At 52.8% G+C, this 24,759-nt stretch overlaps 1 protein-coding gene across 1 annotated transcript in view; it reads right to left on the bottom strand.

The window, feature by feature from the left end:
* Positions 1–24,759, bottom strand: part of Glis1 (GLIS family zinc finger 1) — a 193,170-nt gene that overhangs the window by 67,194 nt on the left and 101,217 nt on the right. Inside the window, exons 2-3 of the mRNA XM_059254646.1 lie at positions 10,224–10,392; positions 4,725–5,613 (exon numbers count right to left, since the gene is read on the bottom strand). Coding sequence (XP_059110629.1) covers positions 4,725–5,613; positions 10,224–10,392 — 1,058 coding nt within the window. The remainder of the gene's footprint in view (positions 1–4,724; positions 5,614–10,223; positions 10,393–24,759) is intronic.

Below are 24,759 nucleotides of genomic sequence, written 5' to 3'. Positions count from 1 at the left end.
CATGTGTGTGGACTTGCCTGTGTGGTTGCATGTGGAGGCCAGAGGTTGACATCAGGGTATCTTCCTCAATCACCTCTGCTCAGAGCACGTTAGGGAGTGGGTCTCTCCTTGTCTAAGGGTCACGTTCTTAGCCTAAACTTTCCCCGTGTTTGATTACCAGTCTAACACTGATGCATCTGCTGTGCAACGCCAGGCTCCTGACAACCCTCTCTGGCTCTGCCTGTCCTGCATCCCATCTGCACATATGGGGAAGGACGGGTAGACCTGCCCATCCAGACATTTCAGGGCCCCAAGGAGTTCCTGGGATGAGGCTCGGGTGGTGTGGTAAGTTGGAGTGTTAGCCTCAAAATATGCTCAACCTGACAGGGCTGGGCTCAAGAGCCAGGAGCAGGGCAGATGCTCAGGGATTCTGTCTGCCAGGCCTGGGCAAATGCTGCTGCAGGAAGAGGCTGAGCAAAGGTAATGGGTGGGATGCAGCTGGGCTAAGGGGCAGAGAGGGCCGCTTGGCTGTGAGCATCCGAAGCCAGTTCCCCAGGAAATGGCACGCTGACTTGTGGCTGGCTGTAGCCAGTTTCTGGAGGTACCAGTTCCCCTCTCCCCCTTGACCTCCCATGTTAACAGGATATCAGACGTCAAAAGCTGCCTCCATTCTCAGCTCTATGGGGCCCTGCCCTTGACGGCCTGTGTGACCCCTGGAAGCTGACCAGCCTCTCTGGGCCTTGTAGTTTACCCAGCTTTGTTCTAATCTGAGCCTCGCACTGTCCTTGCAAAAGAGCGAGACTCTCAGAATACAACCCCCTTTTCTTCCTTCCCTCCCCCAGCACCAGGGTTCTGTTCGGGGGCAGGCACTGCTGAGGCAAGGTGATGAGGAGTCTAAGACAAGGCATGTGGTGGGCCCCTCCCAGGAGCCCTCGGGGGCTGGGTTTTGCCGTCCTTGGCTCACGCTGGCTGTCAGTAATGCTCGGCTGTGCCCAGGTCACTATTCAAAGGTACCTGGACCAGACTGACAGGACAGAAGAGGTGTGAAAGACAGAAGGCCACGTCTGGCCAGGGCTGGGCAGGATGGGGAGGAGTTTGGATTTCAACTGCTTACCCGCACAGAAAGATGGACGCCTGTGCAGATTCTGTCTGGCTCAGAGCAGCATCCAGAAAAGATGCAAGAGGGCTTCCTAGAATATGCCGCCCCACAGGGCACCTGAAGCTGCTCTGCTCACCTCACTGGCGGTGGAGGCTGCAGGGCTCAGCAACCTCAAGACCAGGCTCCACCACTGATGGCTCCCTCTGGTTTCTCTCCCTCCATACAAAGCCCTAAGTGCTTCTGTCCTAAGCCGAAAGGACCACTGCACCCTTCACCAGAGACACCAATGCAGAGCGCGTGCCGGAGAGGAAGGGGACGAACTATGCACTCTCCCAGAATAATCTCTTTTAATCCTGTTAACAACAACCCTGGAGGTTAACTACTGATTGTTGCCTCATTTTATAAATGAGTGTTCCACAGCTGAGAGACGACGGCAAGACACCTGCCTGAGGTAGCAGAGCTGGCAAACGGCCGAGTCAAGTCGGGAGACAGGGATGCAGGATTCTGGGTGGGCCCTGCCGCTCTGCCCATGGCCTCCATGCAGGCTAACAGTGCTGCTAAAATTCTTCACCACAGCAAGGGATCCTTCTGGGCATCGCTGTTAATTCTCAGAGCCCCCAGCAGGGCAGGGTTGTTCCCAGAAGCCGCCACCTTCCTCTCTGCCTCACAGCTGCAGGCTTCTGCAGCTCAGACAACGAGGATTCTGACTGTCTGGTAGAACCAACCCAGAAAAGCAGGGCACTAATCTCTCCAAAGCCCACGTCTTCGAGGCGCCGCGTCAGTATTTGGGTTGGACATAGGCTTGTTATGGTAACGCAGATGAAGGCCCGGATTTAATAAGACCGAGACAACGACACAACACGAACCACAACAGGATATTGCGGGGAGATCTAGAAGCTTCCTCAGGCTTCTTACTGAACAGGGCAGGACTGGCCAGGCAGGGCAGGGCAGGGCCAGGCGAGGGCGGGGTTACCTGGAGGCCAGCAGGGTTCAGGACTGAGGGGCAGTGGCGGGGAGCAGGCTCCCCTCTCTCCACACGCAGGCTGCCTGGTACCCCATCAAGCAGAGGCTCCACAGGCTAAATTTAAACCAGCTGCCAGCACGGGGGTGCTGCAGTTAGGTGGGGTGAGGGGGGCTTACCTCATGAAAGCTGTGGAAATGCTGCTGGGAAGACAATAAAAGGATTAACTGCTATTTTAGGGGGCCATTTACTCCTCAATCAAAACGTCTCATCTATTTCCTGTCCTCCAGAGGCCTCAGGTCCAAGATTCCTTTGTCTATTACAGGCATAGTAGCACAGGCCTGTCATGAGAAATTAATAATTTTACAGGGATGGGAGCTGTTATTCACCTGGGTGTGGGCTGGGGTCTGCCCGTTTCCCTGGTTACCGACTCCACCAGCGTAAGGGTGCTCTCACCCGCCATGGGCAGGAGCAGCCTGGGGTGGGGCTCCACTGAGGTTCCCACTGCAGATGGCCGCACCCGGCAGGGCCCCAGAGAAGCATCTAAATTAACAAGGGCACTGCAATTGACAGGGATGTGGGTTCAATCCCACTCCGGCAGTTACTAGTGTCACCATTTTGAGCAACCTATTTTCATCATCACTACTACCCTGATTCTCAGCCTCTGTTACCTTGTTGCTTCTATTATTTTCTTTGACTAACGGTGTGACCTGGAGCCAACTGTGCAATCTCTCTGAGCCTCAGTTTTCTCATCTGTAAAATGGGCGTGAACGCAGCTCTCTCTATTCACAGAGCTGTGGTGAGGATCACACGGAGTTGCCACTTAGAACACACCTGTGGGGTTGGCGTTCAGCAGCTGCTTGCCTAAACTGTCGCCATTAAGCGTCTAACATGGAGGGGGTAAAGCCAAGAGTGTGGGAAGCTGGTCAGACCCATCTCACCTTCGACTCTTGTTTTTCTCTATGTGAAAGCTCTGGGTTTCATAGTCCCCCGATAAAGACTAAATGCATTCCCCAGTAGGCATCAACACCACCCCCAGGAAGCCTTCTGGGCTCCTCTCCCTGGGCCTCTTCAAACTCCATCTTGGACTGTCACAGCCTGGCCCCTGATGGCCTGAGGACACATCCCTGAATGTGAGCTCCTTCAGAGCAAAGACTGTGACAGAACCAAGTCTAGGTCCCAGTGTCCTGTAGAGGCTGGAATCAGGTGGGAACCGTGACCAGGAGAGGTCCTGAGGCTGCTTTGAGCAACCAGGGCCCCCCACTGCAGCTCAAGGGAAGGCCTAGGTCACAGGGCACTCCTGGACGCTGGAATTCTGCATAGAAGGCCCGAGTATGAGAAGGCTGCTGGCCACCTCAGGTTACTTCCTAGGTCTACAGAGACACCATGGGTTCCCAACAGGAGGAAGCTGTGACTGGCCACTGTGGCCAGCAGCCCTGGCCTACGGACTTGTTGATCTTCTCCATCTTGGAGAGGCACATCTTTCATTAAGACCCCACATGGATGTGGCATCTTCAGAGACTTGCTCAGTCATCTGCCCCCCTGACTTCACACTCTCTGCCCCAAGACTTCCAAGTAAAGTTCTCCACCAGCTCAGTGCCCTCCCCCACACCTCTGTGCCACACAACGGCTCCCAAGCCCAGCCTCTACCTCCTCTCCTCAAGGCTGCCCACCTGTAGCCTATCTATGAACTGACAGACTCCTTACCCTTCAAGACTGGAGAGCACACTCAGTCTACGTCCAGCTCACAGTGTCACAAGCAGAGGAACCCTGGGACAAGTGTGGCCCCAAGAGACTGACCTTACACCACAGTTACCCATGCTTCCTACCTGACACCCTACGAATGTCACCCTGTGCTCTGAGCAGGGACGGAAGGTGAGAGTGTCAGTGCAGCAGAAGAAACGACAGGCTGGAAACACTACGGCAGGGCAGCTGGGAAGGGGAGGCATGCATGGTCCGGGTGTTGGTGCTGTTAGTGTTGCGCAGCACCCTTGAGTCCCGGCCCTTCACCCCAGGCTGCTGCTTCTGGAGGGCAGGGGGTAAGTACAGGGACCAAGATCCCTGTCCTAGCCTCAGAGGGCTTTTCCACTACAGCAAGCACAGAGCATGGACATGACCTGCCAGAAGGGCCAGAGGCCAGGGGGGCCTGCTTCCAACTCACGTGTTCCTGCCTGAACGCTCACGCACACGCATGCTCCTTTCTCCCCAAACCTTTGTCTCGGCCCCAGCCAGAGCACTGTTGGTGCTGTGCAGGGCCTTACGCTGGCCGTTGGAGCAGCCTCAGCTCCAAGCCTGCCCTAGGGATCCAGTACCTCTCTACAGGAGCTAGGCCGGTGACGTGCACTGGGTAAAAGCCAGTGCTGGAGGAGGGAACACTCTCCACTTGACCCGCCATCTGCCGCCCTCGGGTGACATGGAAAAGACAAGTCTGGCCAGGCTGTGTGGCGTCCGGAATGACATCAAATACCTCTCTAATGCTTCAGTGTTGGGGACAGGACACCTGGCAAGGGCAAGCCAGTCCTGCCCAGGTGCCCAGTGACAGGAACACAGATGGTCTTATTCACGGGCCACGCCCACAGCCCTGGACTTGGTGGGAGCCCTCTTATTCCTAAGGGACTCTTTCTAGTACAGTGGGTGGCGCTGCCCTGTGGGGGCACTGAGAGGGCCGGGCAGCCCCGGACTCACCATACACTTGTTGGGCTTCTCGCCCGAGTGGACCCTCATGTGGATGAGCAGCTTGTAGCGGGCGTTGAAGGGCTTGTAGCGGCGCACGCAGCCGGCCCAGAAGCAGGTGAAGTCCTCGCCCTTGCGCTGGTCGATGTGGCTCTTCTCGATGTGCCGCACCAGCTCCTCCTGCTGCTCGTAGGCCGCGCAACAGTCCACCCAGCGGCATGCCTGCCGCCCGGCCACCATCCTGCCCGCCAGCCCCGGCCCTAGGCCTCCGAGGCTGGGGCCGGCTGGCAACTGAGGCAGGGGGTAGGGGGGTGGCAAGCCCTGCTGGTGAGGAGCAAAGAGCTCTGAGAACTCGTCCAGGGGCTCCTGCTTCAGGAAGCCTGACTTCCGGCACGCTTCGAGCTGCAAGCTACCCTCGTGGCCGTCACTGGACGCAGGCCCAGGCTCAGGCTGGGATCGCTTGGGAGCGCCCCCGAGATCTCCTGGCAAAGGTGGGCTTCGGAGTCCATTTACACAGCTGACTAGAGCTGTCTGGGAAGAGTGGATGACAGGATTGATGTCGGAGGAGGCACAGGGTGAGGAGGAGGCTGAAGAGGTGGGGGGCAGGCCCAGGAGGCAGCAGTGTTTCAGGCTGCCCTCGGGGAGGTGGGCCTCAGGCTGGGGACCCAGGCCTGAGACAGGTTCACTGCCCAGAAGGTAGCAGGAAGGTGCAGGGTTAGTGAGGCCTCGGCCTGGGAAGTCCAGCTCTGACTGCAGGCTTGTGGAAGACGGGGCCCGGCAGTGGGTGGGCAGGGGTGTGTGGGCGCTGACCATGGCCTGGTAGTCAGGGAGGGCTTCCTGCTTGATGTGTTGAGCCGCTGGGAGGCTGCCATTCACATACGTAGCCTGAGGTCTGGGTGACCTGGAAGAAGACAGTGGCCAGAGTGATTATGAAAGGTAGGCACTCTCCAGTGGTGAGGGTCAGGCAGGGCTGGTGGGAAGCAGAGGACAGAGACCTGGAGGGGTCCAAGGAAGAAGTGGAGGGTTAAGAGACTGAGTGTGAAAGGCCAGAACTGGCTGTGCCAAGGGCAGGGAAGAGGTGGGAAGTAGAGAAGCAAGAGGAGGGAGAGGCAGCCTAGAGAGAGATGGACGAGGCAGAAGAGGCAAGAAGGCTAACCCGGGATGAACGAGCACACCAGGAAGGATACAACCCCTGGCCAGAACCTGGCCCATTCACCGCTTCTGATACCATCCTGCTTGCCTCCTAGCTTCCCTGGGGTCAGCCCTGACCTTCCCCTGTGACCTTCAAGTGAGTTATTGTGGGCCAAAGGCTATGGTGAGCATTTTGAGGAGTCTTCGGGTCCAGCAGGGTTTAAATTCCACTTACATGCCCCTTAACATTTCAGTTTTTGTAATCTCCTTCATTTAACGACATCTAGCCCTACCTAGCTTGTCTACCTAGTCACACACAGTCAGTGTGACTGGGTGGGAGCCTGAGGCACAGTCAGAGCGAGGGGACAAGAGTCTTAGCAGCGTGGCCCAGAATTGTGAGCTCAGATGTGAAGCTGTAGTTCTGGGGAGAAACATGGGAGATGGGAGACCAGGTCTGAGGTTGGGGTCAGCTCCATTCTAGATGGCAAACTCGGGTAAACTGTTCACTCTGGGCAAGTTTTGGGCCTCTATCCTCAGCAATCACTTAATAATCCTGTTCTTGGTCATGAAAACGGCAGGACGTGGGCTAGCCACAGAGGCCGTGGTTACCATGCGTGGTCCACAGTTTCCCCAGGGGAAGAGAGCCCTTCACCCTCCTTTATAGGAGGCCACGTCCAGGGAGGCAAGGGAATTTCTGCACGGACCTGTCCACCATTGCGGGTGGTGACAAGGTAAGACACAGGCAGAAATATCAGGGCGAGACTGTCACCAGAAGACTGGAGAGACCTGGAGGGTGATACTGGCAGAGGCGTCTTACCACTTACTACAGGAACTGAAGGTCTGGCCATATGCTCAGAACAAGCCTTGTCTGACTCTGCTTCCTCGTCTGTGAGACAAGAATCACACCACTATATGTAGAACAAGAGGTTGATGGCTAGGTTGAAGGGTCAGCTGTCAGGGAAGGAGAGGGTTAGGCCATGGTACCGCTATTATTGCTTCTGCAAGACCACTGTGCCATGGCTCTCACAGCCAGAGCTGAGCCCCCTGCCCGTCTGGTTCCAAGAGCTCTAGACAATGGGTGGAGAGAATGGGAGTGAGGGGAACAGACAGTCAGAGCCCGGGGCGCTCAGAGCTTGGCCTCTCACCTTGGATTACTGCAGGGTCAGTGGAGGGAATAGGGCCCGAGGCTGGAGGGCCTGGGCCATCATGCAGTAGCAAGCCAGTGCCAGGCCTGGATCAGGAGCCCAGTTTCCGTCTCCTGTGCAGAACTGACTGCAAGCTCTCCTTGAATGGAGACCTGAGGGAAATGTCTGCCTCTTAGACACCAAGCAACTGTCCATTGAGCTCTTTTTCTTCCGAGCATCTCTGCGGAGGGGCAAATGCACGTCCAATCCCCAGGGGTGGGGACACTGGGCCTGCCACAGCCAGCACCAAGTTCTACTGAAGGAGTGAATGTGAACGTAGGGACTTTGTAAATTTTAGGGAAACGAAACCATGGCTGCTGCTTTAGAGGGGCACAGGGCTGGCACAGGAAGGCCGGCAGTCAGGGCAGCGGGAGGCTCCAGGTCAATGAGCGGCCGTCAGCAAATGGCCGCAGCACCTGGCTGAGTCGGGAATATCACTGACAGCAATCAGAATGGCCTCTGTGGAACGAGTGGGAGGTTCCAGCCTGAGGTCTCATGGGTGTGGCAGGGTCTGGCTTTTTCTCCCTGTCCCTGTGTGGCCTGACAGGTGGTTCTGGTCACTCTGGGGCTGAGCTCTATAACTCTCTCTAGACTTTGTGAGCCCAGGGCCCTGAGTGCACAGTGGCTAAGAGGCAGATGTACCAGGCACCTCCCCCTCCACCCCCCCACCCCCACCCCCACCCCCCCGCCCCCGAGCGCTGACTCCTTCTATCTTAACAGTGGAATGACGGGCACTAAGTTCTACCTGGTACAGGAGCAAACCTTTAAAGGACACATGCCACCTGTTTTATACAGGCTTGTACCTGCAAAGCCAAAGGTGACGGAGAAGAGCAGACACCCGGGGCTTTATGAGCCAGAATCCCAGTAATTTCACAATGCCATGACCGAGAAGCCAGCATCCTACCTGTCAAATGACTTTGTGAGACCCATGCCATCTCTTTAGGGCATCAACATTCTAAGTTGAGGGCATAAACCTCCTTTTGACAATCGTCCTGGACACTTTGCAAAGCTGTTCAATTTGAGTAATCAGCTTTGGCAATAGAGGGGTGAGGGGAAAAGGTCCTCACACCTAGGGGGCTCACGCTTCTGTGGTCTCAAAGCCTGCAGCCCGGGCCGAGGCCTCTTCACTCAGTGCTGTGTGGTGCTGAGGACACAGGAGACTTGAAGTCCAGGCTCTGTCTTTGGGAAGCTGCCCCTCTGAGAGAGCATGAACACTCTGCTGAGAAATATTAGAGTTCCAGCAAAAAGAAGACAGCCGGGGGAGGGGCTTAGAAAGGCCAAGGCCTCGAGTTGCAAACATGTGGGCCCACTCAGCACAGAGCCAGAAGGTCAGAGGCAGCAGAGGGGCAGGAAGCTGGGGCCTGATGCCGAGGCCTTCTGGCTCTCTGAGAGGCCTCTTTACCGTGTGCTTCTCTGTTCTTTACAGATCAAGAAAAGGGCTCTAGAAACCAGGTATCTTCCTAAGGTTCCCTGGGGTGGCTAGTAATAGAAGTGGGACAGGATCTTACCCGAACATTATACGGACCATAGCGGGGGTGGGGAGGACACCCATTTTTAGCACAGAAATGACACAATTGGGACATTGCTCATTACTTAAACCTCTGCATGCCTCCAGATGGATGTCACTGGACTAGTGACATAAATCACACATCCCCCTGCCTCAGTTTCTATTATGCCATTTGTGGGCTAAGGAGGTCAGTTATCTACCTAGTGACTCGTAGTAAGTACTTCATGGCTGCCACTCGACATCAGGGGACCCGGGCCCAGGACCATGGGACCCAATGAGATGGTACTCACATGCGGCAGTCACTAACATCGGGACCTAGGCTGCAGGCAAGGTGACCAGCAGGTGGCCACTGAAGGAACCCAGGTGGAAGAGCAAGGCTTAGAGGCAGAGAAGGGCAACAGAAAGCAGAGGAAGGCCCACCCCAGAGAGGCAGGCCTAGAATCGGGCATGGTCTAGAATGGGGGCCATGTTCTTTTAGAAAATGAGGGGTCTAAACGTGTCGGCTCAAATCCAGCCCATCCAGAGGATTCTGGATACAGACTCTCCTGTGCTTTGTACTGTCAAAATGGTATTTAAAAGGACAAATGGTGTTTCTGATTTTTTTTTTTTTTTTTAGCAAAACTAAAACAAACCGCAATCACACCTTAGTTTGGCACAGCCCAACACAGAATTCATCTCCCTGCCACCCCCCAGAAACAGTGTCCTGCCACAGCCTCAGTGATTAATCCAGGCAACAGACACGTGTGACTAACGAGTGGGCAACTTGAAGCCTAAAAGATACGTATTCCTCTCATAGACTGAACTGCCCTCTCCCAATTCACATGCTGGAAGCCTAACCTTCAGAGTACTTGCATTTGGAGACAGGGCCTCAAGCACGAGATTAAACTAAATGGGGTTGTGAAGGTCCTTACGACAGCATGTCTGCTTCCCTTATAAGACAGGAGCAGAGACCACAGAGATAAAGCGATGGCCACGTGACTGCTTGACAGGCAAGGGGACAGGCCAGAGAAATCAAACCTGTCAACCCTTGATCTGGGACTTCCAACCCCCCAGAACTGTGAGAAGTAAATGCCTTTTATTTAAGCCACCCAGTCTATGACATTTAATATGACAGCCTGACCAAATGAATACAACTCTTTCAAAATAGAAGTCTCACAGATATCAAAGAAGGCCACCAGGAATGGAAATTCTCAGTGTCCTCCTATCTAGTAATGGCTCCCACTGTTCAGCACTCCTGGAATGGAGATCCTTGCCCCTACCCCCAAGGACTCCAGCACTGGCCAAGAACTTAGTACAAACTATATGTGGGCCAATACACAGAGCCTCTTGCCTGTGAAGCAGGCTCCGGGCATGCTGCCCCCGGGGATCAGTAGCGTGCTCCCACGAGAACATGCAAGCAGAGAGGGTAGGGTCCTAGCAGAGGTTTCACTGTGAACTGTGTGAATTCTGGCTTGAGGAAGTTCCCAATGTTCTGTCCGAGAGGAGACACCTCAGCTTGTGAGACAGGGACACGCACCTCATTTAAACCATCTTTGTGTTCCTTAGAGTCCCCGGTCAAAACAAGGAGGGCCTATACGAGGCACCTCTGTGTCAACAGACTCAGACACAACCCTGGCCCTTTTGTGCCTCAGTTTCTCTGTGTTCCATTAGCCGGGCAGACTAGGTGAGGTGGACAGGATGGGCACATACCTGTTAGGGTGGGGGAAATGAAGCAGCCTCTCGCAGACAGGGGGATGACCCCGGGGCGGTGGAGTCCCTGCAGGGAGAAACAGACCCTGGTGGCAGGAGGGGCTGGGACCCTCGGCCAGGTCCAGGTCCAGCAGGTTCTTCTCTGAGCAATGTCCATAGCTCCCGTTCACTAGGCAGAAACAACAGGAAAGAGGAGACAGGTGAATGAACAGCTACCAGGGAGCTCGGGAGAGGACAGAGCCCCGAAGCCACCTGAACACCCTCCATTTGAGGCTCAGGACATCTTATTTGATTCCCAGAACCACTCGGCAGAATCTGTGACGTGAGTCTTCAGCTCTCAGGTGTGCACGCTAAGGTCCACTGCTTGAGTGACTGTCAGCGAACAGTGGATTCTGTGAATGAGACGCTGTTCCAGGAGCAGGAAACACTGCTGAGCCAAACCAATGCTGCTTCGATGCCCACAGACTGTTACCTCCAACCCCTCAGAGAGGGAACTCAGACCCTGGGCAGGGGCTCGGGTTCTGATGTGCCGGACTTGGGGGGGGGGTGCGATCCCGGGTCTGCCTCAGTGGTTGGAATGGTGATGCTGCACCAGTGGGCCCTGGAACTGGAGATGTTTTGGGCGCATGTGTCAAGAAGGAGGTGTCTGTCCACCTTTATCTGGAGCCACTTGGTGCCAAAGCTCCCTCTACACTGCTTCTGAAATCACATCGTGCCACAGACAGTATGGTTATTCATGTCTGTGTCCTGTGGTTCTCTGATGGCCCAACTATCCTATACTCTACACTCCGGTCTGCTTATAGGTCCTGTGAATGCCTCAGCTGAAGCATGGAATGGCCCGAAGAACCCCATAAAGTGAACAAAAATGTCAGACATGCTTGCTATAAGCCCCTCCCACCGTCCCTCATCCACAGTTGTTCATCTATGGGCAATGGCGGTTAATCTGGAAATTATGCCTTTAGGCTTTATGCCCTGTCACTTCTGGGGTTAATGCTTTGGGGCCCGAGGATCATGGCACGAGCCTCTTCACTTCCCAGAACCCATTCTACAACTCAGGCACCTCCCAGTGTGTGTCTGCCCCCTGCTCCTTTGGGTACACACACAGTGCTGGCACCTACAGGAGCCCCAGGAATGGAGAATGCTCTTGGGTTATGCAGCACTTTGAAACCTTACAATGCTCTAGAGACATGGAAAATATTACAAAAGCCCAAGTAGTCTAGGCACTGTCAACCCTGAGCAGGAGAACAGGAAATCCAGAAGCTAAGGACAAGGACAGCAATGAGGCCATATATGATGCACTACATACAAGCCGTGGGTTCCCCCACTGCCTGCCAGGGCGATACGAGTATTCTTATTTCTAGTTCATGCAAATTACAATAATCACTCAAGAACACACAGCTAGAAATCTGTGCCGGGCTCTTGTCCTGAGTCTGCCAGATCCCAACCCCACGCTTCTGTGTGATAAGAAGTGGCCTTCTAAGACAGCATTCCCAATCCTAGCTGAGCTGAGCCCATGTCGCCAATGACAGGCCATACTAACTCTCCCCAGCTCCGAACAGCACTTCACAGTGGACAGATGAGAAGGCCCCGGGTTGGGTGAGAACTCCAAATAACATCTGCTTCAAGCCATTTCCCTGGCGGCACTGGCCTGTCCTGCTGTGCGGACCGCTTGCTCTGCTGGATTCGGCGGCTGCCCAGCCAGCCAGCCCTTCTTAGGGTTATGCTTTAATAACTTGGTTGTTTTTTAATTAAAAAGAAATCCCTGGTAACAAATGTGAATGGCCTGAGTTAATGAGAGCAGGCTGCAGTTCATTTAAACTCCGGCTCTGCTTGGCCGTCCTCGCCTTTTCCAGATCGTTTCTGCATGCAGTTTTATTGTCCCACCGAGGCAAACCCTGGGACTGGCCTCCAAAAAACTGTGGATAATTTTATGACCATTAATGGCATTTGGAGCAGAGAGCATCACAGGGGGCTGTTCTGCCAGGATCCCTCCCCTTCCAGGACCTTCCGAGCCTGGGTCATGTACCTCCTCCTGCAAGCACAGGCGGAATGTAGAGAAGGAAGGTGGACCTGAGGAGCAGTGGTGACGGGCCTTGCATTTACTCAGCCCTTCCTCCTTGAGCCTCCTGGTACCCATCCGAGGACAGCCTCGCGGCGGCAGCCCTTTTTCCAGCGGGGCTGAAGAGATGGAGGGCCTCTCATCTGGCTCAGGGACACAATCCGAGCTCAGACCTCTTGGACTTTGAGACCCAAGTCTTGTCCCATCCCATCCGTACCCCCACCAACAAGTGTTCCCAAACAGGACTCCAGGAAAGCAGAGAGAGCAGAGTTAACTGGTTTGCCAAGGTCACACAGGACAGGCAGGCTAAGCTGATCAGAGCCATCAGCAACAAACCGTAGATCAATGGGCGGACCTTTCAGGTGCTTCTCTGCCGGAGTCAGGAAGAGCTCTCCATGTGCTAAATGAACCATGGATGTTGGAAAGGAGGGGAGAGACTCTGAGGTCGAAGTTGGCATTGGCGGGTGACCCAAGCCTACTCAAGTCCTTGTCTCCTGTACGCCACTAGGCCCTGCGGGAAGGTCTGACCTCTGAACTTGGCAGAGCTGAGCACCAGAGTTGACAACTGGCCACCAAGACCACATAGCAACCGCTGGCACAGCTGGAGCTCTCGTCCATGACAAACTGCTCTAGGTCTCCCACCTCCTCAAAGGCTGGACCTCAAACCATTGGCTGTCATCTATGCCCCAGAGATACGTCCACCCCTGACGGCCACACACCCAGGTCTTCGGAACAAATGTAGGCGCTGTCTCCTCTCTGGTGGAGTCTTTTTCTCCATCCCCAAGGGCACCATGAGACCCAGTGTAGACCCAGAGTAGGGCTGCTCCTGTTCGTACTTGTCTCCAGGAGCAGGGGATGGATCCTCTCTGATGAGTGGGAGGATGTGAGCTGTCCATCTAGTGCCCTGCTGACCCAATGAGGGGGTATCCAGACCAAGTGGGGCGCCTAGCAGCTGTGTCCTTCTAGGCCATGGAAGCCAAGAATGGACCCTACACCCTGGCTTTCTCCAAGCACGTGAAGCCCTTTCTTTGACAAATGGTGAGAAATCCTCCAGAGTCAGGGCTGGAACTGCCCATCTGTTCTGTTAGTACATAAAGAAACAGGCTCTAAAAGGAAAAGAACTTTGTGTAGCCACACCGCACACTCACAGCAGAACCTGGACTGGCACTTCTGAAACCAGGTAAGAAACGGGTCTGCTTTCCCTGTCAAGCCTCAGTTTTCTTGTCTGTATGTGGTGCCAACACCCACTTCATAGGGCTGTGTCGACAAGGGAGATGATAGAATGTGTATGACGGGGACTTAGCTTATACTGAACACTCAAAGAGTAGGAATGATGCCAGTTCCTTACTCTGTGCTTCCTGGACCTCAGGCAGGGCTCTGAGAAGCAGTCCATCCCCAGGAAGGCCTGGTCTAGACTCCAAAGTCAGACTCGAAGGGACAAACTCCCAGGCTTAGGGTTTACCAAACGCAGGGCTCAGCAGCATGGACGAAGCCCCGGCGAGCCAGTTTGAAGCAAGTGGCTCTCACTGTGTACCCAGAAGCTTTGCAAGTTACCACAATGCCTTGAATATAAAGTAGAGCCACACCCAAGATGACTCCCACAGGAACATGGTACCGTGCTGAACCTGCTGCCCTCAGCATCCAAGGCCCAGGGATGCCTCCTGCAGTCCCCTGCAGCCATCTGCGGGGACCAGAAAAGCCTACGTGCTAACTGACTTCTGGTTTCCAACAAGCAGGTTTTCAGAACCAACCAGGTACGGGGCCAGGGACAGGTTACAACACTTCACAGTTCATAAAAACTTCACAGTCCTCAACTGTGAGCTTCACTACAGCCCCCAGGAGCTGCATAGGCAGGCTCAGAGCGGCAAGTAAGCGACCCAAGTCCACACAGCAAGGACAGAGCTCCGAAGTGCCCGACTGACTTACCCACCTAGTTAGTCAGCAAAGTATTTCTGTAAAATGCAAACCAGTAGACATCCAGCGGGCTGTCTGGGGAGCCACGGCAACTCCACTCTGCCACAGAGGAACCAAAGCGACACCGGAAGGAGGGGACCACACTTCCAACAGGACTTGATTGGAAAGAGATCCCTGGCTCTCGGGATGTGATGGGTTGAATATGAACTGTCCCTCACAGGCCCATGTATTTGAACACTTGGTCCCCAGTCAGTTGTACAGTTTTAGGAGGTTGTGAAACATTTGGGCCAGGCTTTCGAGGGTTGTTGTGAGGCCTGGCTCCTGGCCCAAGCTCTCTGCTGCCATGACGTGAATGGCTGCCTCGTGTTCCTGCCTCCGGTCAGGGGCTGAAACCGTAAGGGGAAACTTCAAACTTCCTTAAGCCTGTACGGGCATTTTGTCACACGGTAAGAAAGGCAAGGCTGTCAGTCTGACGAGGACTGAGGGAGCCGAGGATTCAGTCTGCTGCACTTTCCTCCATCTGCAAAGTGGGGAGACATTCACAGGTGGTGCTGACGATGGAAAGTCAACCACCCATCCCAAGGCCGGCCCTGGTGGGCACGGAGATGGATGGGGCTCCAGCCTGGCTCTAGGGCCCCACAGCCTGGGCTCACCCATCCATCTGGGCACTGCCTCTCATTCTCACAGTGTTTTGCTAAGGCACGCCCTTACCAATCCAGAGCTCTGTGGAAGTCGCTCTCCTCCAGAACATTCCCGGGTCTCAGGCCTCGAGGAGCTCCCCCACCACTCGGCTCTCAGAAGCCCCGTGAGTAGCTGCTACGCAGGTACCCCTGTGCACACAGTCCAGGCCTGTACCCCACAACTCATCTCTACCCCTAGAGCTGGATTATATCCCCTCCACACACACACACACACACTGGCTGTGCTGCCACACTGGCTTGTGGGAACAGTTAAAGCTCCACCTCCTCCCAAAGCCTGCCATAGCCCCAGGACAAAGATCTAAGTCTCAGAACTGTTAGCAGGCCTCGCTCCAGATGTGAACTGACCCAACCTTCTCCATACAGAAAACAGGGGCCAGCAGCGGAGGAGGAAGGGGCTTGTTCATCGTACTCAGCTGGTAGGTTCTTTAGACACCTCTGAGCCCCCACTGAGTGTGTGGCCCTCATTGGAGCTCACAGTTAGGCTTGCAGCAGGTGGCTGGAAATGCTGAGGGACAGTCTGGGACAGTCTGGGACAATCTGGGACAGTCTGTGAACTGTCAAGCTCACTCCCATGCCCTACTCTGTCAGACACATGATTTAGGGGAACTGAGCAACCTCGGCACACACACCTAAAAGCAAGTCCACCACTGCCATCCTGCGTGTCTGACTCAGGCGAGTCAGTTTCTTCCTATGTAAAATGGGGTTCAGAACCTCAGCTGCAGGGGTGGCTGTGCACATCGAAGAAGATACCGCATGCAGAGCCCCTGGCACAGCTTCTGGGGCAGCTGGCATTCTGAAAAAGGCCCCTGGGTTTAGGTCTCTTGACAGGCATGGGGATAAAGCCTGCTCTCCTGGGCAGTGAGCGCCACTGACCACCGCAAAAGGGCAGCCTCAGGCCAGGTGCGCCTCACCAGCAGCCCTTCCCCACGAGTGTGAGTGCGCATAGGCTATGCTGAGTGTCAGCTTTCTCCTCTGAACAGTGGGAAGAGGAGAACTGAATTTCATGTGCCAGGCCTTGGCAGCAGGAGCATCACACAGCACAGAGGACTTGCACCTCCTATTCCCAGGCCCAGTGAGCAGCTCACCTAAGGGGACACAGAAGAGGCCGAGCACAAGGCACTTCTCAGGCCATTCCTGCCCCAGCAGGCTGCTTCATTATCCGCTGCGGCTGGGGTGACTAAGGAGAAGCAGTGAGCAGTGGATGGCCAGGTTTCTTCTGCATCCCCACATCCTAGCGAGATAGGAAGCCGAGGCCCGTTCACTTGCTGGAGTGTGGGGGTATTCACAGCTACCAGGGGGCCTGTAACCTGGACACAGCCTCCACAGCAGCGGCTCCTGATGGCTGAGCTCTTGCGCCAGGCTTAAAGTCGCCCACCGTCTCTTATCCCAGACCACAAGGACCCCATAAACTCCCCTTTAAAGCTAAGCTAGATTTATAGGGGCTCAGGCCAATAAAACCTGAGCCAGCTCACCTCAAGATGGCACGGCACAGAAACTGAGCAAACCCACAGCCCTGTCCCAGGCCAGACGGGCCACGGACAGCCCCAGATGGTTACACACTGAACATAAACATGCTGGCATGCAGACGCACACAAGGGCCAGTTCTTTCCTCGCATTCTTACATATAATTGTAAAACAAAAAAAATTAAAAAATGAAAATAGGCAATAATGAGAAAGTCAACGACTACTAGTCAGAGAGCCCCTGGACATGAAGGAAATAGTTCTTTGGGTTGTTTTTTTTTAAGCCTGGCAGTTCTTTCCCATGTACCTGCATAAAGTTTTTACTTGTAAAATTTAGGATGGTAAAATAATCAACATATTCTCTTATCCTGTCTTTTTCATCTAACGATGAATACCAAAGATGATGACGTCCCTATTACGTGTCCCGTGAAGTCCTTGGCTCTGTCCACAACATAAGCTAACTCATGTTTTCCAGAGGCAGAGGATGAGACGTGTCTATGGTCACGCCATTATAAACAGCTGTCAGCACAGAAAGCGAGCGAGCTCCACCGTACCAGGAAGGCTGCTCCATGTCAAGGCCACAGGAGAGATGCAGCCCATCACCATCGGTCTCCCAGTGTGTGTGAGTCTACTGTGGCCGTGACAACAAGCACATAGCCAGAGTGGCTGAACAACTGGACTTTATTTTCTCACAAGGTTAGAGACCAGAAGGCTTAGATTGAAGTCCCAGGCAGTCTGGGTTCTGGTGAAGGCTGTTTTTCACGGCTCACAGACGCTACTTTCTCACTGTGGGCTCGCACGGCCTGGCCTTGGAGCATGCTCACAGAGAGAAAGAGAACAGGAACACTCTGGTGTCTTTTTATCAGCACACTAGTTCTGTGATCAGGACCCTATGCTTATGAGCCCATCCAACCTTAATCACTTCCCTACTGCAAATGCAGCCACACTGGGGGTCAGGACTGCAACCGTGAACCTGGAGGAAGAGAACACAGTCCACATCCCCCAGTATCCAGCCCATCCCTTCCCCCTCACTGAGAGAGACAGGAAAGAAGATGGACCCTATTTAGAGAGCTTGAAAATGAGAGCGGAGAGTCTGCTGGCAGATGCAGTGTATACGACTCTGGGCCAGTCTGGCCAGGTTTTAATCTTGGCTTTGTCATTTACCAGCTCTGTGATCTTGGGTAGAGCACACGCTTTCTCTTCTCTGTGGCGCGGCGTATGGGGCTGAAACCATTCCTGCACTGTAGGAGGTGCCCAGTGCAGACCCTGGCATACGGCAGGCACTGGACACTGGGTCTGCCCTCACTGCTCTCCTTACTCCTGTGCCAATCAGTGTGATCTAGTCCTCTCAGCTGGGGAGTAGCACAGCCATAACCCAAGTTGGTTTAGGTCAGAAGCCTGGAGTTTCTACTCCATGCCGGGGGAGGGGGGGGGGAGAGAATCCTGCTAAAGCCATCTTGTTCAAGGAGAAGCCATTATGTCTCAGAGAGAACTGATGTGAGGACAGAATCAGTAAGCCAGGACCCTCAAGCAGAAAAGGGGAGCAGTGTTCAGCACTTGTGAGTAGGCAAGTTCTTAGAGTGTTTAACACCTGGTACGGCCAACAAGACCTTGTTAATACAATGTTCTATGAAGGAAGTTTTATGCACTCTGGCAACCTTTCTCATGTGAATATTTAGTCCATTTACACCACTTACATTTAATGTAATTACCGTATGTTTTGAATTAAATCTACAATCTTACTATTAATTTACTTGTCCCACCTATTCTATATTTTTCCACTTCATCCTCAACTTTTTTCATATTAAGTGGTTTTACTCTTCAGTCTGTGTTCTGCCTCTGTTAGCTCATGAGATATACTTTCCTCTACTTTTCAGTTACCTTGATGGATTACTGTCTAATAGAGGAGTTTTTTTTCCTACTTTGGCAGGGCAAGAGCACAGGACTCTTAACTCCACCACCACAACCCATTCCCATTGACACTCACCCCCCTTATTTTAATTCTATTATTCTATCTTGTCCTGTCCACGCTCCTGTCTAATGACACCAGCATCTGGACCACTTCCGAATCTGTGTTGTGTTCACCCACTTTTGGTCCTATCTCTGTGTAGCCTTGGCTTTCTGTTGCTGTGGGTCTAGCTCATCCTTTCTTCTAGGGTGCCACCCTTCAGGGGCTCCAATCAAAGGCAAGTCTCCTCCTTCTGGACTCTGAACTCCAATATCTGTCTTCCTAGACCTTGAGGCCATTGAAAGCTTGCCTAGCTTCTCGGCCTCTAACTGCCAGGCTCTGTTCACATTCTCACCCTCTGCCTATGCCTCTTCTGCATCAGCAAATATGAGGGGTAGAAAAAGCAACATGGAATGGCAGAGTTAGATTTCAGCACATCTGTCTCCCTGGGAACAGCCTCTCAGGCTCTGCCTATCCTGGTAGCCCTAACTCCAATCGAGTCTATGTGCACGGTAAAGCTGCAAAAAGCTCCCTTGAGTTCACTGACTCTTGGCTTGCATCCCTTGCAAATGGTACGTGCCTGAAAGGAAGATGTGACATCCAACGTCATAGTCACCTCAGTGTGCTGTTCTTCTCTCCGTATGTTGATCCTTTGGATCCTGGCTGTTTGGCGGATCTTTAATGTCTTTAAGGATTAAATGCACCCTACCCCCAAAACCCATCACGTTGAAATTTAATTCCTGCTGTGTGGTATTAAGAGCTGATATCTACAGCAGGTGTTTATTTCACTGGGACTCTATTCCTATGAATGGATAATGCCTTTTTCTGGGGAGTGGTTTGTTACAGCAGGAGTCTAGTCAATAACACAGAGAGTGGACTGGCCCCTCTTGCTCCCCCGCCCCCCGCTGCCATGACATGAAGCAGCAGGAAGACTTCTGACAAACGCACTTGAATATTAGAGTTCCTGGCCTCCAGAACCGGGAGTGAACGAATCTGCTCAGTGTAAGTGGCCCATTCTTAGGTTCTGGATGGTAACAACACAGATCAGATCAAGACAGAAGCTTAGTCGGATACAAGCCAGTTTGTTATAGGCCAGATATGAAAATACTCTTCTAATAAATAATGTCATGACCATGCACTATTCTATTTCATGGCTGTACATACTTTATTTCTTATACTTAAAATTGTTTAGAAAAAGCCGGGCGGTGGTGGCGCACGCCTTTAATCCCAGCACTTGGGAGGCAGAGCCAGGCGGATCTCTGTGAGTTCGAGGCCAGCCTGGGCTACCAAGTGAGTTCCAGGAAAGACGCAAAGCTACACAGAGAAACCCTGTCTCGAAAAACCAAAAAAAAAAAAAAAATTGTTTAGAAAAGAGAAAAACAAAACCAGCCATGTTATGATCACTTATCTTGTATTTATCCATATTTATAGCCTTAGAATAATTTTCTGGATATGCATGGTTGCTGAGTCCAAAGATATACACCATTTTAAGCATGGCCCTACTTACTGTCCAAAAAGGCACTTTATGCTATGAGCAGTACTCCTGTTTCCTCTGAGTATGACTCTGGGTATTCCCACTTAGAAGGAAAAGTCAGCCAGTGAGATGCTTGGCGGGTAACGTGCTCACTGCACAGCCCGACAGCCTGCATTTGATCCCTAACACCATGCAGAAGAAGAGCACCATCCTGACAACTCTCCTGTGACGTCTGCACCTGCAGCACCCTGAACGTTCCTACACCCCCTTCCCCATCTCACCCCGAAACAAAAACCTGCTAGTTTAACAGTTTAGAGCCACTAGTAATAGAAAAGAACAGGAGACCTTTTCAATGCCTACCAACAGAATGGATGAGTCAACTACAGAAAATAAACAGAAATTTGATAGCCATTGGGCATGGCACAGTGACACCACCACAATGCAGAAAGCCTGATTCAAAAGCTTCTTTCTTAAAAACGCAGTTTGTGAATGACATTTTGATAGTTTTCCCCCCAACTTATGTGTGTTTTTTACTGAATGGCCTATTAATCACAAAGTATGTACGAGACAAGAAACTGAGACCGTCTCACACGTCATGAGGGAATCATTTCCCAAGCAGACCCTCCGCCAGCCCGGCCTCTGTGAAAGAGGGGACCCTCAACATTCACGTGAAGGAGTGGGACATCGAGCAGATGCCAAGGGTAAACCCACAGTACGGGAATCTGCCTCACCACAAGGCACTGGACCACGGTGGTTCTTCCTGGATTTATGAAAAATCTTCATCACAAGAGAAAACATTTTTAAGAGTTACTTTCAATGAAAAGGCCACTGGGATATAGTTCAGTGGTAGAACACATGCTTAGAATCCTCAAGGCTCCAAGCTTAACCCCCAGTGCCACAAAAACAAACACCAGGAAAGGGCAGAATTTGAAATTCCATACATCTAAAAAAATTAAAAGTCTGGATGGTTTAAAAATAATGGAAAAGGGATTGATACATCAAATGTTAACAATTAACACACACGCACTGAATACCTAACTGTGTGCCATGATGGGGCACCAGAAATACAGTTCTCTTCTGCCCCGGGCACCATCAGTGTGCTGAACAAGAAAGACAAATCTTGACTCTTGTGTACTTGCGTGCTGGTAGGAGAGAAGACAATTTCAAAGGTAAAGCAATAAATTAGCCCTATAATGTCGGGAAGATAGGACATGTTGTGAGTGAAAACAAAGGTAAGAAGCTAGAAAGTGAAGAGAAGCCGAGCAGTCAGTGTGAGGGGAGGTCTGTCTGTCTGTCTGACTAGGAGCCCAAGGGAAGGGAAGGTAGAACCCGAGGGACCACGTGGAAGGCAGAAGCAGCGTGGCCACGTACGGATGAGCATTCTAGGCAGAGGGCAGAGCAAGCAAAGGCCCTAAGGTCCCTGTGTTCTCCAGAGAAGGAACACAGGAAGGCACAGAAGCCCAGTGTGCAGCAGGGAAGCTGGTGAGGCCACAGGAGAGGCTGGGACTGTCCCGCAGGACTCTGTCTGGTGACAACAGTGCTGGCCTTAGTCTGTCCTGGCAGGAAGCCACTGGATCCTGAGCAGGGAGTGGCAGACGACAGGACATGGGCTCCAGTCTGGCTTTGCACAGAAAAGGTTTCAGAAGGAAGGGCAGCTACCCAGAGGTGTGGCTTCAGGACTGAGGGGTTCTAATTTCTCGGCTCCCTGTTAGGACAGAGGAAACAGGTAAGGTGACCCTAGGCACTGCTCCATCTCATACAATTGTCCACAAATATAGGTTAATTTTATAGTGTAGAAATTTTAAAATAGGCTTTAAATCTCTCTACTACACATACCAAAATATTGCATACTGCTTTTGAAATGAATAAACAATCCTTGAGGCTACATCAAAGGCTTGAACTAGATTCCTGCCATGTGGCTTGTAAGTGACTGTTCTCCAGGCTGCTCAGTTTGCAAACTCCCTGGTCCCCTGGCACACCACAAGCAACCAAGAGAAAAGGAGAGCAGAACACAGCCTAAAAGGTGCCTGAAACATTTAGCTACTGAGGCAGATACGCTGCCAGGGCTTCCCAGGACCCTCTTTCTCAGAGAACCCCTCAGTCCCTGTTACAGGAGCACTGACCAACCCAGGCAGAAAAGATGCTAACCGTCTCTTTGTGGCAATGGACATCCCGGAGTATCAGGGACCAAAGGAAATAAAACATGTCCTCAGCGAATCAGAGAACCTCCTAGGGATGGAGAAGAGCAGCCTAGTAAACAGATCCCAATACTTCTAACACTCCCAGGTTCTGTTTAATCATGCTGAGTGACCACGGTTCCAAAACTGGAAAGCTGAGCTCCCTATGCATCTGTGAGCCTAGCACTCATGTTCCTCTCACCCATGATGTTACAGGTCCACGAAGCTCAGCACCTTTATTAAGATGGGCCTAGGAGTCCACAATACCAGGCTCCATGCTCTCCAATCCCATCCTGCATTTTCTCAGACTCTTGGAACCCCACAGGAGTCCCGCCTGGCCCAAGTCACCCAGGGAGGACAGTAATGGTCACCAAAAGTCACTTGTTTTCATCCAAGCTCAGAAGGCAAGGGCAGTAATGGGGTGGTAAGAAATCTAGAGGAAATGGCTGTTGGTTTCTATAAAACTTGAAGACGGACGGCAAGTCCAGAGTCATGAGTGTTAACGTAGGTATGTATTTACGACCTCACAATTCAGTCTCTTTCTAAACACCTTTTCCTTTAAAACAAGCTAATTAGTTAACTCCTATGCCCAGGCTGTTGTCCTCGCAACTGCTGTAACGTTCTTTCCAACTGCTGGAAAATACGTAGAATCCAAGAAGGAAGAAGGGCCAGCAGCAGGGTATCGGTTCAGGGCTCCACACAGCTTCAAGAGTAGGGACGGAGATGGTGGTGCCCATGCCTGCCGTCTGCAAGAAGGACCAGTAACTATGAGAGAACACGGCCAGTCCCTGACAGGATTTTGCAATTATGATGGCAGGAAGCAGGGAGTGCAGTACACGTTTGGCAGAAAACACTCTTGAACTGTGATGTGAGATACTCTCTTGGTGATGGCCAGGGGCAGTGAGCCACCCCTCCCCCACCCCTTGATAGGCTGGGAATGGTAAACACACACTATGCTTTCCACTCACAGAGGGTTTAGCCAAAGAGAGTCCCTACCACACCCACCACCACCCCATAAAAGAGGGCATCCCCACCTCCAGGAAACAGAACCATGTAAAGATGTGGCCTGGGAGGAAGAAGTGGGAACGGCCCCTTGGCCTTCAGAGAGGCTCAGCATTCCGGACCCTGTGGAAAAGATTGCTTGTCCCACAAACTGGTCCAAAGACTGGGAAAGCCTGCAGGGCAAGGCACAGCTCTGGCGTCTGAAAACTCCTCCTAGCTCCACCCCAGATCTGAATCCACCCAGCTCTGAGGGCCCTCCCCCAGGAAGCCCTGTGACTGGGGGGCTGGGGGCTGGCTGCTCTCCTGCTCTCTCCCCCGGTTCTCCAGTCTACACCCTCAGCCCAGGCATCGCTGCAACACGGACTGGGAGAGGGCCACTCCAAGGGGCACAGTGGAAACCACTGGGAGAATTTCTGGTGGTCATAGGGCCTGGGGGCCACTGCCATTTAGTGGGGCAGGGCCGACTTACTGCCAAGGGTGGGTCAGTCCTAAGCTAACTGTTCAGTATCGTGCCAGATATTCAAAATATCTGTAAACAAGCAATCCAGTTATGGAAGCCAGAACATAGGTCCATTTTACCCAGAAAACAAAGTGCTTTTTTCATGGTTGTAATATACACTAAAATTTCCAGGCCTGGAACTACCATGTAAATTAGGGAAAGACTGTACTGTGTTTTGTTTGGAAGCTGCCCAAGGGTTGTTCACCATTTCAGAGAATCACGTCACCTCAGCCACTCTGCCTGTGACTCTGTGTGTCTGCAGCCATCAAGCGGGGTGATGATGCACACAGGTGTGAGCAACTGACTTCCCCCGGCCAGTGGTGCCTGAGCATGCACGTAAGGAAACACAGTACTTACAGTGCTACCTCCTCCTTCCATCTCTTCTTTCTATGGCAATTACAATATTATGTGGAGTTTGTCTAATCAGCAGTGCAGGCAGGGAGCATTATAGATGGACTTCATGTCAGGAGCGAAACAAAGCAGTGCAGAAGGGTCCTGTTAGGAGGAAGACACTCTGCAGGCAACCTCCGACTCAGGCCTACTCCTCATTCTTCAGAGGAAAGCCTGGTCTTCCCTATGTCACAACAGCAAGCATGGCAGAGTCAGGATCTGGCCCAAGTGTGTCTCACTCCACCTCACAGAGGTTCTCTGAGAGGGAGACTGGGTCTGATTTCCCTGAATCCCAACGTCTGTTCTTGGATTCAGTGACAAGGTCCTGAACTTGGAGGCACCAACTGGAAGGCAGGCACATGGTTCCACACATGCTGCCCAGCAAGGGAAGCTGGCAGTCCAGATCTGTGCTGGGGCATGAGGTGAGGCGTGCCAGGCTATCCCAGGCACCTAGGAAGGCCCTGGCACAGGCACTAGGCACTGGCTGAAGCCTAGAGATGAGCTCAATGCCATGCCCTGGTCCCTGCCAATGCCCCATCTCAGCTTTTCCCTTTCCTCAGCCTCCCCGCTTCCCTCATCCTTACCAATTCTGTTGCCTCTAAGTCACTATCAACTCCATCTGGACCAGTCTCTCTCCTCCTTAAATGTAGCCCATCCCTCTACCACAGCCGGGACAATCTTTCTAAATAACACAGATCTGGCCCAGATGTGGCCATGTCTCCCCCTGATCCTAATCCTCTGTACTCCCACTGCCTAGGACATAACTTCTGAGCCAATCAAGAAAGGCTGATCTTGGTGCAGAAGCCCACCCATCCCCTGTAGTTCCCATCGCATGCTGCCGTTTCACGGTGCTCCCCAGATCTGCTCTGCTCGCTCGTTTCCTCTTGCTCTTCCTGGACTATGTGCCCCCT

Source organism: Peromyscus eremicus, chromosome 2 (genome assembly GCF_949786415.1).
Source record: "Peromyscus eremicus chromosome 2, PerEre_H2_v1, whole genome shotgun sequence".
In the NCBI taxonomy this organism is placed as follows: Eukaryota; Metazoa; Chordata; class Mammalia; order Rodentia; family Cricetidae; genus Peromyscus; species Peromyscus eremicus.
This window is presented reverse-complemented; position numbering and strand designations above follow the sequence as displayed.